A 20066-nucleotide genomic window follows, 5' to 3' on the forward strand; every position below is an offset into this window, starting at 1 on the left:
AAATTACTGAAGAGTTTCTATAAGATTAATTCAGAAGATATTTTTGAGAATAGGACTGGTGGTGGGAGGACTAGGGGCCATGAATGGAAGCTGGGCAAGAGCGTGGTTGACAAGGGTGTTAGAGCTAGGTTTTTTACTTGGAGAGTAGTGAATGAGTGGAATAAGCTTCCAGAGTCTGTTGTGGGTGCTACGACCGTGAATGAGTTCAATGCAAGGTATGATAGATACTGTGTGAATGTCGAATAGTTGTTCTTGACATGATGTTAGGGCCTCCCTCGATGAGTCTGTCGACTCCTTGGAGTTGCCCGGAACAATAATAATAATAATAAAATCTTCAATAACCAATGCAATACTGATCCTTGAGAATTTCAATGCTACAAAATCAACTTATCTCTGGCATGAAAAATCTCACTTCATTCCCTCTTACCCTTGATAATATCCAGATTTCCGAACAGGATCAGATTTCTTTTCTTGAGCTGACTTATACCTCTGACCTCTCCTGGTAACAAACACGTCTCAACTACAGTATCATCAATATCCAAAAAAAAAAAAAAAAAAAAAAAAAAAAAAAAAAAAAAAAAAAACTTAGCTGTACCTTTCTGATCAAGACACTACTCAATTGTACAAAACTGCTAATACTATATACATCCAGAATATTCACAACCTTGGTATACCACTCAGACTTTTGGAGTGGTGCATCTAAAACCTTTCTATGAATGGCAGCTGCTCTCCAAAAAACAATACAACTAATACCCCCCCCCCCGCTCTCTCTCTCATTCACTCTAATCACTCTTCATAGATGTTCAGTTCCTGCTTTATGTTATCTATAACTATTTCCAGAGATGTTCTAAATTGGCCACTATTCTTTCAGTTTCTTCCAAAACCTTAAGAACACAAGAAACTGGTAGTCTGTATTAATTTACTATTCTGCTTCAAAACTTATTGAACTAACTTCTCTTACTCTTCTTTCATCCCATTTATATGCTTGTCTATTTAAAAAAAAAAAAAAAAAGTTGCAATAGGCTCTCTATGCTATTAACATCTATAAACTAAAAGGCAATATGCATCTAAAAGCATGGTAAAAACAAAAAACTCATACTAGCTGCAATCATCATACTAAATCTTTCCATCATCGCTGCAAAAAATTAATACATCAATATTCTAAACAACAAGGCATTATGCCATTTTGAGAGAATGTGCTAAGGAACTGACAGTGCCTTTGACCTGGCTTTTCAATGAAAGTCTGGCTGCAGGAAAGGTGCCCATGGAATGGAAGGAAGGCAAGATAGTGCCATTGCATAAGGGTGGTAGCAGACTGGAAGTGTCTAATTATAGGCCAGTTTGTGTGTCATCAGTAGTTAGTAAGATCTTGGAGAAAGTAGTGAGGGACAGTATACAGCATTGGGCAGATGAGGGTAATGTTATCTGTGAGAGTCAGCACGGATTTGTGAAGGGGGTGTTCTTGTTTTAGCAATATACTAGCCTTTTATGATAAAGTTACAAGAGCATTAGATGAGGGAAAGGCATGTACTTCCATTTTCCTAGACTTACCAAAGGCATTTGACAGGGTACCACACAATAAGCTGATATTCAAGTTGCAGCACATGGGTCTGGATGTCAGATTGGTCAACTGGATTCAGGATTGGCTATCCGATTGGTATCAGGGAGTTGTGTATGGTGGAGCAATATCAAAGAGGCAGAAGGTTACAAGTGAGATTCCACAGGGCTCAGTACTAGGATCTATATTGTTATCAATGACGTTATCCATGGATTGCAAGGGGATATTCAGTTGTTTGCAGATGATGCGAAGGTGGGAAGGGTTATTAGTAATAGTGCAGATGTGGTAGCCCTGCAAGAGGATTTGAATAAGCTAGATAGATGGGCAAATGAATGGGTATTCGGTTTAAAGCAGCAAAATGTAAGGTCTTGAGGTTTGGGACACATCGATGGGATGCTGCATACTCTATGGGAGGAGTTAAACTGGAGTAAGTAGGGGAGACAAGAGATCTGGGGTTGATGATTGATAGAAACCTGAAATTTAGGGGACATATTGCAAAGGTAGTGAAAGTAACACAGAGGATTGCTGCAATAATGAGAAGGACACTGACCTGCAGAGATAAAATGGTTATCATTCCGTTGTATAAGACTTTGATCAGACCACACTTAGACTATTGTTCTCAGATCTGGTCCCCAGGATTTGAAGGGGATAAATTAACTGTGGAAAGAGTACAAAGGCAGATAACACCATCTTTGTTATCTGCCTTTGTACCCTTTCCTTAGGACTGTACAATGTTAGTTATGAGGATCGGCTGAAGGAGTGTGGACTGCAGAGTTTGGTGGATGGAAGAAGGAGAGGTGATATGATTGAGACTTTTAAACTGCTGAGAGGTGGTTACAGGGTTGTTCTGGGGAATTCTTTCGCTTGGTTGAACAGCGGGAAGGAGTCATGACAAGGGGCCATCCCTGGAAGTTACGAAAGGAAACTGTGGGAAAGAGGGTGAGTAGTTTCTTTGCATGGAGGGTGGTTGAACCATGGAATACATTGCCTGATGGAGTGGCGAGAGCGAGAAAGGTCAATGCATTTAAGGAGCGGAATGATAGACTTTGAGTTTCCTAGGAGGGACCTCCCTCGACGAGTCTTGATAGACTTGTGTTTCTTAGAAAGGACCTCCTGCCAAGAGTCTTTTGACTCCATGGAGGCCTGAATAATAATAATAATTAAGAGATGACAGAAAACTGAGAACTTCATCTCTTATATAATTGATTCATTTGAATTGTTTACCCAAGAAATATATAAGTTATATACAGCAAAGCTGCCATATTCAGATACAAATATAGATAAAAAGGATTTTATCATGCTGTTTTTCCACTCTCACTACTTATCTACTAAAACAACAAAGTTACAAGCCAGTTTAAAAACGATCAAGCCTTCATGAGATACCTGAAAGATGATTGTTTCTAAAATATCCGGGCATTTATTATCATCACAGGCCTTCCCGCTCACTCACTCATACACACAGAGAGAGAGCTAGCCAATATTCCTTCCAATTTTTGTCTCCCTGTGAGCACATAAAAAAACATTTTGTGTGCAAGTTTTTAATCTCAGATACAATGTATGCAGCAGCCTGTGCATGTTGTACTATTTCAACATTTGTCTAGCCACTCAAATTTAAATGGATTTACAGCTTTTCTGCTTTAATTTTGTTGGTGACATTTTGAGGATTTAATGCATTAAAACTGCTAATGTAATATTTCTCATATTAACTCTTTTCTTCTAGCTATAATCTGTGAAACTGTAAGCACGAAATGAATTTGCTTAAATCTGATTAACTACAAAAATCCATCTCTGTTTGCACGAGTTCAAGTGACTGTACTGTCTAGACCAGGCATTCCCAATCCTATGCCCACGGGCACCATGGCACCCATCGACCAATTTGTGTGTGCCCGCCGCTGTTCAACCGTGTGCCGTATAGTTTGAAATAATCACGCAACAATTCATGCAGCTATTTCCATTATATTTAATGGAAATAGCTGCATGCATTGCAAAGCTTGTTCAAGTAAATGCTGAAGAACTGGAGCTAGAAATTCTGGATCTTCAGAATGGCATTAAGCTAAAATCCCATATAACAGATGAAAACTTCTGGAATCTAGTGGAGAGAAAAAAGTTTCCATTCTTAAAAAGAGCAGCGTACAAGATAAAAATCGTTTTTCGGTTCCACATACCTTTGTGAATCATTGTTTTCAACCATGAATATCATAAAATCAAAATATAGATCACGACTCACTGATGAGCATCTTGATGATTGGTTAAGAACTGGAATATCATCATATTCTCCTAATTATGAAGCACTGGCCAATGAAATGCAATGCCAAAGATCACACTAACTTACATATATATATTTAAATTTTTATATAATGTAAACTTTGTATGTATTCATTTAACAAAAGCATTCAAAAAATATGCTTGAAAAAATGGATGATGCCCGTCGCCCTACCGGTATTTTAGGTGCTCTATGAAACAAAGAGGTTGGGAACCCCTGGTCTAGACTGTAGCCACTAAACAAATACATTTAGTGTCTCTGCAATTTGCTAATGCAAGAATCAGTTCATTCACATAGTGGAGACTAACTAAATATAGTATATTAAGTTGGAATGGGTTAGAGTAATAATTGAGTGAAGCTACTGGAGAAATTATTATTATTAAGAGACCTCCAGGGAGTCAGAGACTCATCGAGGGAGGCCACATACTACACACCAGCTATCATACTTATTCTTGAATTCACTCACTGCTTGCACTCACAACATCCAAAGGCAATTCATTCCAATCACGCACCACCCTCTGAGAGAAAAATCTAGCGCTCACACCCCTCTTGGCAGCCTTCATTCTCAGCTTCCAAGTATGCCCGCCCTCATCTTTTCCCCGCCCTCCATAAACTGAAAAATCCCATCAACTGAAATCCTGAATGATCCTTTCAGAAGTTTGTAAGTCTCAATCATATCATTCCTTTCTCCTGTTTGCTAGTGTCTGCTCATGCAAATACTCAATCTGTATTCATAATCAGTATTCCACAATCCTGATATCATTTTTAACACTTTCCTTTGTACTCTCTCTCTTCAATATATCAAAATCACAACGGAAACCAGGAGACCAGATGTGCGCACAATAGTCCAAGTGAGGTCTTATCAAGGCCTTGTAAAGAGGCAAAATAACATCCTTATCTTTACATGTGAATGTTTGTTTCAACATTGCAATTATATTTTGGGTTGTATTTTCAATCTTTGCCACATGGCCTCTGAACTTCAACTTCCTATCTATGAACACTCCAAGATCCCTAGCCTCATCATTTCTTCTAGCCTAATCCCACCAATATAATACGACATTGGATATCTAATCATGCCAAAGTGAATGACTTTACATTTACTGACATTGAACTGACACCCATTGTCCCATGTCCACAATTCCAGTCTATTCAAATCATTCTGCAAAGACTGCATATCAGCAGCATTCCTGATTACCCTACCTATCTTTGCGTCATCAGCAAATAACTGTATGTCGCTTGTCGAATCCTTCCTAATATCATTAATGTACAGATTGAATAACAGTGGACTAAGCACTGATCCTAGTGGTACATCACTTGTTACCTTAAACCTTGCAGACTCAGATCCCCCCATATACCACTTTTTGATATCTGTCAGTCAGCCATCCTCTTATCCATGCTAATATTGTATAACCCAAACCTGTTTTCTCCAATTTATGCAGCAGTCTGCCATGCTGTATTCTGTCAAAAGCCTTAGCAAAATCAAAAAATACAATGGTGTATCCATTCTCCTTGTCTAGTTCAATGGTAACATTGTTATAGAATGTGAGCAAGTTGCTAAAACATGACCTTTTCTTAGTAAACCCATGTTGTTCATTGCAAAGTAGAGATTCACTGTCAACCCATTTCTGAATGCGGTCCCTAACCAATTTTTCCAAAATCTTCACCACTGCTCCTGAGATACTAATTGGTCAATAGTTGGATACACCACACTTGTGCAAAGGGATTACTATACATTCCTTCCATTTCTGCGGAATCTCGATTGTTCTGAGACTCATATTAAACATCCTGGTCAAAGGAATGGCCAGTTCAGCTGAACACTCTTTTAGCACACGTGCTGATATTCGATCAGTCCCTATTGCGGAATTCTTATTCAGTTTGTGCAACAGCTCTAATACCTCGGCCTCAAACACCTGCATTTCTTCATCTAGTGAAGAGGTAACAGTGAGCTCAATGTTGCGTTCACCAGGTTGATAGCTTTTAACGAAATGGGCACTCATTAACTGAACAATCTCTTCTGCATCTGTAACCCTCAAGCCATCTGGATTAAGAAGAGTTATTCTTTTATATTCATTCTTTCTTTTACTTGCAGCATATCGATAGAATTCTTGTGAGTTGTCTTAAGCATGCAGAGCCAGTTTCTTTTCATAATCAGACTTTGCTTTCCGTACAACAGTTGCGACTATTCTAGCCTGCTGCTTATAACGTTCATAACGGACATCATCCTTATGCAAACGGTATTCTTTCCACATTGTCCTTTTCTTACGAATCTCTTGCTTAATAAGATTACACATCCATTTGACTCCTACTCTATTTATTCTTCGAATTCTCAGGACACATTCTGATATCGCATCATTTAAGTATTGTTTAAATGCTTCCCATGCACTGTCGATATTCTTTCCATCCAGCAACTGATCCCATTCTACTGAACTAAGTATACTCCTCAGTTGGTCATAATTTCCTGCTTTGTAGTTCAGCATGTAACCTTTTCTGAATGGAACATTCATAAACTTAGTCACTTCCCAAGTGAGAACTTAGTCATTTCCCAATTACTAAATAAAGTAAGGGACAAGTATGATTTATCAAAAAAAATTCCTTTTCATAGTATGCTCAACAATTACTGACTGCAAATTAAAAATTCTGAAAGCAAAAATTTTGTGCACAGTAGACATGTGCACTCCCTTTTACCAGTGTGCATGTGCACATGGGCACAGCTTATAGGGAACATTGCACACAGCTCATCATGCTGCACCTTAAATGCATTCACCACCTCTGCACTCAACACACTCATAGGCAAAACATTCCAATCATTTAGTAATCTCCATGCAAAAAAAAAAAAACCCTACTTTTTACTCTTATAAAATTTAATTCAGCCTAACCACTACTGATAATGTGGTAGAAAAACTAGATGCCTAGCTATGATAGTGATGAGATGGCAAGTGAAGATTATAAATGGGATGCTATCTGAGATGTCAGATGAGAAAAGAATTCATTTTAATATTATTATTATTATTGTACAGGTATCTCCATAGAGTCAAAAGACTCATCACGAGAGACTCAAACTATCCACACCATCTACCATAACCTCTCCTTGAACCCATTAACAGACAAAGCAGACATTCAACCCAACTTGTAACCCATTCTATTCATTTACAACACTCCAAGTGAAAAATCTAGTCCTCAAGCCCCACTAACCTCACTAAAACCCCTTTAAGTCACTTAAATGTTTCTATCATATCCCCTCTTTTTCACCTATCAACCAATTTCTGCAGTCCACATACACTCAATCTATCCTCATCCCTAAGAAACTCAAGAGACCAAACTTGAGCACAGTAATCCAAATGTAATCCAACCATGTACACATGTCAAGGCTTTAAATAACAAGGCCTTATGGCATATCAAGGCCTTAAATAACAAATTCCTAATCTCTACTTGTTAGTATTCTTCAATAGCCAAGTAATCTTATGAGCAACCTTAATCGATACTCTCTAAACTTCAGCTCTCTATCTACTACCACCCCCCCAAAACTTCTAGCCTCATTTCTTTTCTGGAGTATGGTTACATCAATGTGGTACACAGCTTGTAATCAATTTATTCCAAAATGTATAACTTACATTTCTCCACATTAAATCGACACTCATCTTTTGCCCATACCAACAGCCCTATTTAAATCATCCTGCAGGCTCTCCACATCACCTTGATTCAGTATTACTATACCTAATTTTGCATCATCAACAAACAACTGAATATTTCCTCTCAGGTTATTTCCTAACTTTTGATGCTGGACCATACCTTACTTCATGTAATACACATCTATCGTATTATCTATAGACTGGTCCCTTCCCTTCTTTCTTTCTTTTCTTCTTGCTCCTTCCCTCCCAATGCTATTAGAGTATTTGAGGGCTAGGGGTTGAATCTTTCCTATTTTGCTATTTCATTTAGTCTTATACAGTGGGGAGTCTGCCTTCTCTCCTAGGTATTTGCCTTGCCTAGTAGGCAGGTCTCAACCCACATGTCCAAAGTGGGATGATTTGGGGACCAAAACCTCCCCAGATATGTGAAAATGGCCTCTGCAACCCTACCACTTTTTTTCTTGCAGTGACTTCACTCCAAAATGTTAATATAGTAGTGTCTTATAACACATCTCATGCTAGATTGGTTGTCACCAGTAGTGAGCTATGGAAATTTTAACAAAGGGCTCGCATCGTCGAGCAAAAAAAAAAAAAAAAGAAAGAAAGAAAAAGAAAAAAAGAGAGACCTAACTTAGCCCTTATAATACTTATATTGTGACTTTGTAGAGCTTCTGAGAGATATGATAATTCCTGTAGGATATCAATCATTAATGCTAGATCTTTTAAAAATTCCAAATTGAGAAGTCAGTTTAAAAAAGTCTTTATATTTATCATTCGATGCAAAATGCTTGCATAAAGCCGGGTAATTGTTCCACAAAGCGAGAGCCATTCGTAAACTGCAAGCTTCCCATCGTGGTCCAAACACACAACCAATCTTTTCGATACCAAGGTCTTTTGCAATCGTATTTAATTCTCGTTGATTTTTTGGTGATTGATGATAAAAAGCATATAATTTATCCATAAATATTTCAAAATGATTTATTTCTTTAATGTTTTTTATCGAATCGTCTAATGCTAATTGTAAACGATGAGCTACGCAATGCCAAATCACAACGTTGGGAAATTTTTGTAGAAGTTTGATTGCAACACCTGATTTGTTTCCTAACATTACACTAGCTTAATGAACAAAATGCAATGAAATTATGTTTTATATAGTTAGCAGAAAATCCATATGAATTTAAAGTAGCAATTATAGTACCATGTATACATTCCACAGTGGTATTTTCTAGTTCTACAAGATTATTAAACAAGGGGCTAGCAAAGTTGCGAAAAATTTAACAAAGGGCTCGCGCGAGCCCCTTATAGCTCATCACTGGTTGTCACATAAAATAATCAGAGCTGTTATCAGGGCTTAGGCAGAGGGTCCTGTTCAAGAAGTATATTAGGCTCCAACAAGTCAGTGATACTGTGAAGGAGGAATACAGGAGGTATAGGATTAATCTCAGAAGGGAATTTTACATAGTCACATGGGTTGTACAGGGTCTACTGATGGGTACTGTTGATACTGTGATGGAGAGGTATAAAATTGACATCGTGGGAATTAGAGACCGGATAAAATGGAAAAGTTCACTTCAAAAGCCAGGATGCAAAAGTCAGGCATGTCCCACTTGGTTATAATTCTGTTAATGACAGGATACTTTGTATTAGACTTAAAACTAATCTTACCAATGTGTTATGGCAGTTTATGCATCCCACACAGATAGGCCCGATGAAGAGAGTGAGGAATTCTATGAAAGACTATTTTGGACTGCCTAACAAGGAGAGATATAATAGAAAGGGGGATGGTAAATCCCTTTATGTTTTTAAGGCTCATTAAAGGAGAGATATACTTTACTTTTTCTAACTTTTAATGTAAAAGTTAGAAAAAGTATGAGTTAGGCCTGAGAGTCGCATGTTTGATCTGGATGAAAGTAACATCTGTGGTGAAAGACTGTTGGAATTTGTCCATGCTAACAGATTAGTAATTACCAATACCTGTTTCCGGACACATCCATGATAGACCTATACTTCGACATCTAACATTGATAGGTCAACGCACCAGACTGATAACACCCTTTCCCTCCAGCGGTGGAAGAAGAGCATCTCTGATGTGCATACTTATCCTAGAGCAGGATAAGTTATCCTAGAGCAGGATAACTTATCCTGCTTATCCTAGAGCAGGATAAGTTTGGCTCTTACTAGTTGTTGGTACAGACCAACAACTAGTAAGAGCCAAAGTAAGCCTAAAAACACCAAAATCTTACAAGTCAGGCATGTCCCACTATACTGGACGTCAGAGTAATTAGTGGGTTTTCACAGAAGAAGCTTCAACTCAGATGGATGATTTTTTGGAGACAAGTGAGGAGAACTCATGGAAAAGGAGTCAAGGTTATAATACTGGAGACAGCCAAGAAGTATCTTGGACCAAGAGACCCATGAATATCAGATTCAACAAGTTGTGGTATAGGTGAAGGCCATGGCATATCAAGCTCTGTATGATCAATTAGAAACAAAGGAAGGACAGACAAAAATTTACCAACTAGCGAAATGTAGAAATAAAGCAGCAAAGGACATCTTACATGTGAGGCAGATCAAAGATGCTGAAGGAAGAGTATTATGGAGGGATGTGGACATAAGAAACAGATGGAGAATATACTTTGAGGGACTTTTGAATGAGGAAAATGCAAGGACTCACAGAGAAGATGGGCAGCCTTCTGCGGGGATGGTGCAGAACATCAGTAGAGTGGAAGTGACGGAGGCCATGAAGAGGATGAGGAATGGAAAATTGGTGGGCCCCGAGAGGATTCCAGTGGAGGCATGGAAGGCACTGGGGGAAGAAGGAATTGACCTGCTGTGGGACCTGTTCATGAAAGTTTGCCAACAGGAAAATATACCTGAGGAATGGAGGGAGAATACTCTTGTTCCCATCCACAAGGGAAAAGAGGAATAAAGTTGATGTCCCACACAATGAAAATCCTAGAAAGGGTTCTTGATGGTAGATTGAGGAAGGAGGTAAAGATTGCAAAGGAACAATTTGGCTTCATGCCTGGTAGATCAACAACAGATGCCATCTTTGGGTTACGGCAGATGATGGAAAAGTATCGAGAGAAACAAAGGGAGCTACATCTGGCATTTATTGATCTGGAGAAAGCATATGACAGAGTGCCAAGGCAAGAAGTCTGGAGGTGTCTGAGGGAGAAGAAGGTACCGGAGAAATATGTCAGGTTGTTGTGGGAAATGTACAGAAATGTGAAGACAAGTGTTCGGACCTGTCTGGGACAGACAGAAAGTTTTCAAGTAACAGTTGGCTTGCATCAAGGGTCAGTATTAAGTCTGTTTCTGTTTAATATTGTGATGGAGGTGGTAACCGAGGAGGTGAGAGAAGATGCGCCTTGGACAATGTTGTATGCAGATGACATCTTGCTGTGTGCAGATTCAAGAGAAGAACCGGGAACTAAACTGGAAAGATGGAGAAAAGTACTGGAAGAGAGAGGTATGAGACTGAGCAGAAGTAAGACAGAGTATACATGTTGCACAGTGGCCGGGGCCAGGAGACAGATCTGGAGCTGGAAGGAAATGTCATCAGGAAGATGAGGGACTTTAGATACTTAAGTTCAACAGTGGAAGAAGATGGAGGAGCTGAGAAGGAAGTGGGATGCAGGATACAAGCGGGTTGGAGGAACTGGAGGGAAATGGCTGGAGTGCTATGCGATAAGAGGGTGCAGATCAATCTGAAAGGCAAAATCTATAGGAGAGTAGTGAGGCTAGCTATGACGTATGCTATAGAAACTGTGGCTCTGAGGAAAAATAACATCAGCAGGATGGAAGTAGCAGAGATGAGAATGCTTAGGTGGATGTGCGGTGTGACCAGAAAGGATCGTCTGAGAAATGACTATGTGAGGGGGAACAGTGAAAGTTATGAAATTAGGAACGAAGATACAGGAGGCAAGGTTGAGATGGTTTGGTCATGTGATGAGGAGGGAGGACGAATATGTGGGAAGAAGGGTCATGCAGATAGATGTGCAAGGAAGGAGGAAGCGTGGGCGGCCAAAGAAGAGATGGAGGGAGCTGGTAGAAGAGAACTTGAGGATGAAGAACTTGGATGTGGTGATAGCCCAAGACAGGAGGATGTGGAGGAGACTTATCATCAACAGTGACCCTACTTAAGTGGGAGAAGCTGCAGAAGAAGAAAAGTTGAGAAGGATAACAGATAACAGTGTGATAGAAAAGGTAGTGTATTTCCCAGGTATCAGAGTGTCATGAGGCAGAGCAAAGATTGTGAAATGCATTTTGTTAATGTGCAGAATAAGTTTGAAGGATAAACTGAACTGTATAAGAACTACATTTGAATGATTTTGGTATGAGTCATTTGGAGACATTCTGTTGAAAGGGAGAGTAAGGAGTACAGAGAATGAGTCTGATCAAGTAAGAAATGATGAGAAAGAGCAGGAAAGGAAGGAGGGATTGAAGTGGTGCTTATGAATGAGGAAGTGGGTAGCATGAGTGTAGAGAATGAAAGAATAAATATGCAAGACAAATGGGAAGACTCAGAGTGGACAGGGAGAAAACAGAGTGAAAAAGACTGATGCACCAAGAGGATGTGAATGCACGTGTAGACAAAAAGGGAAGGGATCTATGAAAAACAGTTAAATTTGAAGAATTTAACTTCAGTTTCAGTGAGATTCAGTGGCAAACATTGAAGAAAACCCTGATTGATTCAGCTAGAGAGGCTAGTGGTGAAGTTGTCTGCAAGGATAGAAAAAATTAGAACTCCATGGTGGACACAGGAAGTTAAAGAGGCAGTGAAGGAAAAGAAGAAAGCATATCAAAAGATCCTGGCAAATAAGTCAGCTTGTGCTATTAGAGAATACAGAGACAAATGTAAGAAAGCTAAACACTGTGTAAAACTAGCTAAACAAAAGTCATGGGAGGTCTTTGTCAGGAACATAGAAAATAAATATCAAGAAGGTGGCAAAATATTCTGGGGGTTGTTGAAGAAGCTTAGGAATGGAGGAAAGAGTGCCGTAAAAGGAGTTAGAGATAATAAAGGGGACATGAAAATGGGGGTGGGAGATATCCTTGAAGTATGGAGTAATTACTTTGAAAAACTGCTAAATGAAACAAGCAGTGATGACAGCACAGTAGTAAAAAACACTAACCAGGAATGCAGTCAGGAATACATATCCATGCTTGAAGCCATCAAAGACTCGAAATGTGGAAAGGCAGCAGGAGTAGATGATATTCGACCAGATATGCTGAAGTATGGTGGTATAAAAGTCTTACAGTGGCTGCACTGCGTAGTTCAGAATGCCTGGACAGAGGGACGAATTCCGGTGATTGGAGTAGAGCTCCCATAGTACCCATATATAAAAAGGGAAATAAAACTGAATGTGAGAATTACAGAGGTATTTTTCTACTGAGTGTTCCTGGCAAGATCTATGCAAGTATACTTGAGAAACAGTTGAGAAGAATGGTGGAAGAAAAGCTTGGTGAAGAACAAGCTTGATTCAGGTCAAATAGAGGCTGTCAGGATCAGATCTTCACTTTACGACAAATAGTGGAGAAATCATGGGAATATAACAAAGATCTGTATTTAAGTTTTGTCGATTTGGATGCCAAGAGAGAAGCTATTCAATACGCTACAGTTATATGGTGTCAATGGAGCATTATATCAAGCAATACTTAAGTCTTTATTTGAGTTGTAAGTCAGCAATTAGAATTGAAGGAAGTACAGGAAGATAGTTTAATGTTAAATATGGTGTGAGACAAGGATGTACATTATCCCCTCTGTTATTCATTATCTATATCATAGGTTTCCAAACTTTTACGGGCCATCGTCCACTTTGCAAGGCATAAATTTTGTAACGCCCCCATTAGAGTTTGTAACGCCCCCTATTATACACACATATATACATGCTCTATTTTCTCAATGACATAGAAAATTGACATCTATTTCTATCTGACATGGTAAATTCTCAAATGATTAAATAATTGAAATAGAAAATTAATAAAAAAAAATTGATCATGCAAGACGGGCATAAGATGAATTAAAATTCAATATTTAAATTTTAAATTATTATCTAATTGCAAAATCACGAAAATAGTTAATTTTTAAATATATATTATTAATTTCTTCTATAAAGAGCCACCGACCCCTACACCGCCTGAACGCCCCCAAATGTTTCTGATCCCACTATAGCCCCCCCATAAGGCTTCAGCACCCACTGGGGGGGGGGGGGGTACAGCCCACTTTGGGAACCTATGATCTATATGAATCACATCATGAAGGAAAGTGGTATTAAACATGATATCAAAATTGGAGATGTTAATCTCAACTCTTTGCTTTATGCGGATGACGCTATACTTCTAAATAAATCCGCTACAAGTTTGCAAGATTCCCTGACTAAATTGAATAACTGTTGTAATAGATTTGGTATGAAGGGCAGCATTAAAAAGACAAAGACAATGAAAATAGGTAGAATTGTTGAAAATGTCAACTGTGTTGTGAACAGGGAACCTGTGGAACAAGTAAAACATTTCAGCTACTTAGGCATGATTTTTAGTGAAGATGGTAAATTAAATATGGAAACAGACAACGGAATCAACAAAGCTGGTATGGTAGGAAGTCAACTGAATAAATTCATATGGAATAAGAGAGAAATTAGTCGGAACACTAAATTAGCTGTATACAAGACAAGTGTCCAAACCAGTTTTAACTTATGGATCTGAGAGCCGGGTCAGAAGTAAAACACTTGACCAAAGACTAGAGACTGTAGATATGAGAGTCCAGAGAAAGATTAGAGGCATGAACAGATGGCATCAATGGCAATATCATATTAAAAAAGAGGATATTAGAAAAAAACTTGACATTGTCAGCATCCAGGAATGCGTTAGCAGAGCTAATCTCAGGTGGTATGGTCACTTAAACAGAATGGGCGAGGAAAGATTAGCAAAACAAGTGTTCTCTGCCAGGTTGGCAGGAAAAAGACCCAGAGGAATACCAAGATATAGGTGGATTGATACGGTAAAAAGTGCCTTAGACGATAGAAATATAAGATCTGATAATGTTGGAGTCTTGACAAGTAACAGACTGATTTGGAGGAAAATTGGAAATAGGAAGTTTATAATGATGTAAATTTGTCGTGTAGTACTTTCAAATCCTGTACACCCCTTGACAGTACATGGCATGAATTTGATGATGATGATTATTATGGATGATTTTAACTATAGCAATATAGACTGGGATGATGAGATAACAACTGGAAGTAAAGAAAATGAGTTTCTTGAGTTTTTGAGGGACAACTACCTCAGACAGTATGCAACAGAGGGCACATGAGGATTGAGGGTCTTAGATTTGATCATCTCATCAGAGAATTTAATTATAAATGAGTGTCAAATCATCCTCCAGTTGGTGAGTGACCATGAAGTGATTACCTGGGTTTTTGTCAACAGTGTGAGGACCTCTGTGAAAAAAGGGTATATGTGGAATTACAAGGCTGGTGATTATGAAGAGCTCAGGAGGCAGCTTGCAGGTGTAGAATGGAATAAGGAGTTGGGTGGAAAGAAGATCAATGCTGTGTGGGTGATATTCAAGAACTATAGTAGTAACACTGTCTAAATGTATTCCAGTGGTCAGAAGATTAAATAAGGTAGGATGCTAAATGGATTAATGAAGAGATTAAGCATGTAATACAGAGGAAAAAAGCATCATGAAGGCAATATTAGATGACTGGTAATAATCAATTCCATGAAGATTACAAAGAACAGGCAAAGTGACTTGGTTGGTATGGATAACAAAAGTTCAGTATAAGTGGCAGATAGTTGATGAAAAAAAAATAAGAGATTATGGAAGGATGACATTGATTTGAGAAAATGGTATAAGTACAACTGCTGAGGATATAATTGAGATATTTAATGAACAGTTAATAAAGGTCTTGCACTTTTGTGAATGTGACATCATGGAGAGTTTGAGAGCAGGGGATGATGAGGAAAGATTGTAAGTGATCAAGAAGTGTATGGGGAATTGAGCAAACTTGATGTTAATAAGGCTGTGGGACTAAATGATATATTACCACATATTTTGAAGGAATGTGCCAGGGAGTTGACATATTTGTTTAATATGAGTCTTTCATTGGGTTAAGTTCCAAATGAGTGGAAGGAAGGTAAGATTGTGCTGCTTCATAAAGGAAGTGACAGAACTCAAACATCAAATTATAGACCTATCTTTGTGTCAATTGTTGTGGTTAAAGTACTGGAGAGGCTGGTGAGAACCATGATCCAGAATTGGGTTGACAACAGTAGTATTATCTTTCATAGATAGCATGGCTTTGCTAACAGGAGGTAATGTTTTAATAATCTACTTACTTATTACAATAAGGTAACTGCTTCATTGGACAGGGATACAGAATAGTATACTTAGACTTTGAAAAGGCTTTCGATAGACTACCACGATAAGTTGAGAGTCAAACTAGAGCAGATGGAATTGGATATTAGATTAGTGCAATGGATCAGAGATTGACTATCTCATAGGTAGTTTGCCTTTGGATCTGTTTTAGGGTCATTGCTGTTTAACCTGTATGTTAATGATATTGGAAAGGATTTAGATGGGGATATTCAGTTGTTTTCAGATAATGCAAAGTTGGGAGGAATTATGAAGAGTATAGCAAATTTTGTGTCCCTTACAAGAATATTTTTGAATAGATTGGGTGAATGGGAGTGGGGATGCTAGGTTCAATGTTGCAAAATGTAAGGTTTTCAATTTTGGGAAACAAAGATCAAAGATGGGATGTAGAATTTACGCTTGGTGAGAATATTGGAGGTGAAGAAAACAGATCTTTGGGGGGGGGGGGGGGATAAAGATCTAAAATTTAGAGGACACATTGCAAAAATTGTGAGGACAACACAATGAATTCTATGAATGATGTGGAGGGCACTGACTTGTAGAAGGAGATTCTGGTTCTACATATGGACTACTGTGTATAGATGTGATCAACTGGTTTTCAAAAGGATCCAGGTCATTTGATGAAGGTAGTTTCTGATCTCTGGAATGTTGAATATGAAGAAAGGTTGAGACGGTGCAATTTACAGAGTCTAGTGAATAGGAGAAAGAAGGGTGATATGATAGAGACATACAAGTTGGTAAGGGATTGCTACAGGATTAACATTGAAGAAGTTTTTTATAAAATGATGGAAGATCAAGCAAGAACAAGAGATCATTCCTGGAAGGTGTGTGCAAAGGAGTGAGAAGCAGATTTTTTGCATGGAGAGAGAGTTGTGAATGATTGGAATGCCTTGCCTGAATGTGTGGTGTCTGCAGAGAATTTGAATTTCTTTAAGGCAAGGTATGAATGATGAGTGTATGTATCTTAAAGACCCCTGACTCATAGATGGGATGTAGAATCGTCCATGGAAATTCTCAATTTCCGTGGATGCCCTCTTATTCTCTCCTCACCCTCAATAAAATAAAAAATTCCATCTACTGGTATCCTGTATGATCTTTTCAGAAATTTTCAGAGATCTTTTCAGACGATCAATGTATGATCGTCTCAATCATATCACCCTCTTTCTCCTATTTGCTAACATCGGCATTCCATAAATTCTTAATATCCTCATAACACTCCACTATATGAACATCACCATGGAAACCACTGGACCAAATCTGTGTACAAGGACTTGTAGAAAGGCAAAATGGCTTCCTTTTCATTATCCAGGTGTGTTTCTGCATTGTAATTATTCTCTGAGTTGTATTTACAATCTTTGCTAGAGGGCTTGTGAACTTCAACTTCCATGTACCAAAACTCCAGGATCTCTAGGCTGTTCAGTTTCTTCTAGCAAAATTCCACCAATACAATATGACATCACATATCCATCCCTATCTTTGCATCATCAGCAAACAGCTGTATGTTACCTGTCAAATCTTTCCCAATGTCATTAACATAAGGACTGAAAAACAATGGCCCAAGAACTAATCCCTTGGATACACCACTGATCACCTTAAATCTACACCTCCTCATAAATCACTCTGATGTAACTCTGTTGGCCATCATCTTATCCATGCTAATACTGTATAATCCAATCCCAATCCAATTTATGCAACAGCCTTCTATGCTGTATGTTGTAGAATGGTGTTCATTCCCTTTGTCAAATACAACTGTAACATTATAAAGTGTGAACAAGTTACTCAAACATCACCTCCTTTTAGTAAAGCCATGCTGTTTACTGAAAAGTATAGATTCTCTGTTTACCTATTTCTATATGTGGGCTCTTACCAACTTTGCTAAAATCTTCACTGCCCCTTTAGATACTAATAGGTTGATGGTTAGACCCATCAGTCTTTGTAGCACCCTTGTGCAATGGGATGATCATACATCATTTCCACTTCTATGCATCTTCCCTGCTCTGAGACTCATGTTTTATAGTCTGGTATATAATGAGTCTGGAATTCTCCTGTTAAATCTTTTTTTTATGTTTTTTTTTCCTTCAGAGTTACAGTTTTCCAATAAATAATGCATAATTTCGCATCAGCTGATGCAAAAACTCATATCAATTAATATCTGAGGATAAGTTTCCTAGAGCATTTCTCATTATTTTATGAATTCCTTAAGGATGAAGAATGCGTTATTTATTCTTAATTCACTGTTTGTGCAAAACTGAAAGAAATAATTATTAATTATATTTTTTATTTTACACTGGTTCCTCAAATCTTTGACATATTCCTGTAAAATTGGGGACAAATATATATGCACACGCACACAATATCAGCATGTTCCTCGTTCATTCATTATTGTTAGCAAACAGCACTATTGTGTTTTAAGTCCTGTAACCGTTCCTGTCAAGCACAAATTCAGATCATCCGCTTTCCACCGCGAGGCGAAGCTTCGGATTTTATCTCGTACTTAAACATGATTACTATTCTTGACTTCGGCCTGTATTTCCGGAGAATAAACATATCATATTCAGGAATATATTGATATAAAATAGGTCAAAATGCATTTTTTTTTTTCACTGCCTCGGCAAGTATGAAGAGTAACATTCCAGACAAGACACATGCAATATCAAAGAACTAAGGCATCAGTTCAGTGGCCAAAAGCGATGTCTGTGCTTTAAAATCTCCCGCTGAAATATTCAAAGATTGCATTCCGCTGTTAAATCCTCTACGTGTATTACCAATACTAGTAGAATGCATAAAGAACTGATGTCATACGAAATTTCTACATGACTGAATAATCACATTTTTTATCTGTAAATTTCTAATAACTCAAATATTTTTTTATTTTATACAAAATATATTAAACTTTACCTCCTTGATCAGGATCCATGTTCACATGCACACTACGCTTCTCTATAAACATAAACAAAAATTAATAGCGGGAAAACTTTCGTTGTGCCTGAAGGAACGGTAAATATTTCAGCATCAAATGAACATCAAAACTAAAATAATTTAGTTCTAATAAAATCATGTTTAAACGCGGTATACCAAACATAAATATAGGAATAATTAAATGGAATTATGTGAACTTATTTTTTATTTCATCGGTATAATAAACATTTCAATGAATAATAATAATAATAATAAAAATAACTATTCACATATTATTATTATTGTTGTTGTTGTTATTATTATTATTGCTCAAACCATCCATGGAGTCGCAGAACTGATTGGAGGAGGTCCATGTTAGACATACCACTCCTTAAAGTCGTTCAACGATCATGTTCTCTCCACCTTTTCAGACAATGCATTCTACGGTTCAACCACCTTCCATGCAAAGAAGAAAAAAAACAAAGCCACTTCTCATATTCTTCCTCGCCAACTCCATTCACAACTTCAAGGATTAGCCCTTGTCCTCGCTCCTTCTTATTCTACCATACAGGAGATCTCACCCTGTGTCAATCTGAATAACTCTGTGATATTCTATCAAATGCAAAGACATTTGCTTACTACATTTAATTGAACTCTGTTGCGAAAATTAGAACAAATGGAGAAGGATATGATACTGTCACACTGTTAAGTGGATAACAGGGTGGCTGCTAGAGAGATATCAAGAAGAGGTATATGGAGAGATAGAATCGCAGCGAAAACACAAGAATGGATGTTTGAATCTTGTGTGCCACAAGATTCAAAGCTGGGAGCAATGCAGTTTAATCTGTACATAAATAATATAGGAAGAAGGCCTGTGTAGCTCAGCGGAAATGGCGCTTGCAACTTCGGCGCTAGGCCGCCCGAAGATAGACTCAGTATAGTACGCCCACACTTTGTAGAACTTTGCTTGGCTTCGTGCCAAGAATAGTCGATTCATTCTGAAGGGGAGAAAGAAATGAAGGATGTACGAATTGGTCGCCAACATGCGAAATCGCGTGCTTTCATGTTTGTCGCTGTACTAGTAGTAACTTGATTTTTGTTGTCGATTTTTTGCATTTTTTGTTATTAATTTGTATGATGGATCCAGTACAGTCAAGAAGTTCTGAAATAATGTGCTGACATTCTGCGAAAAAGAATCGTTAGAAGGCAGTCTCCTTGTTCCTCTTTCTCAAGTCATAAAACGTGCAAGTGCGGACATATCGGAGTTGAATGTTAAAAGAATTCGTAAGGAATCAAATGATGAAGGTAAGCCAAAATTTAAATCTCCTAAAAAATGCG

The 20066-nt window shown here is 38.1% G+C and overlaps 1 protein-coding gene across 4 annotated transcripts in view; it reads right to left on the minus strand.

Annotated features, from left to right (window-relative positions):
• PolA1 (DNA polymerase alpha catalytic subunit) overlaps positions 1–18778 on the minus strand; it is a 561406-nt gene extending 542628 nt beyond the window's left edge. For all 4 annotated transcript variants that reach the window (XM_090402430.1, XM_090402431.1, XM_090402428.1 and 1 more), the window contains exon 1: positions 18729–18778. In XM_090402430.1, coding sequence (XP_090258556.1) covers positions 18729–18747 — 19 coding nt within the window. In that variant the 5' untranslated portion in view covers positions 18748–18778. The remainder of the gene's footprint in view (positions 1–18728) is intronic.
• Positions 18779–20066: the final 1288 nt, after the last annotated feature.

Source organism: Typopeltis vanoorti, chromosome 13 (assembly GCF_054136105.1).
Source record: "Typopeltis vanoorti isolate ZY-2024b chromosome 13, IOZ_Tvanoo_1.0, whole genome shotgun sequence".
NCBI classification, from domain to species: domain Eukaryota; kingdom Metazoa; phylum Arthropoda; class Arachnida; order Uropygi; family Thelyphonidae; genus Typopeltis; species Typopeltis vanoorti.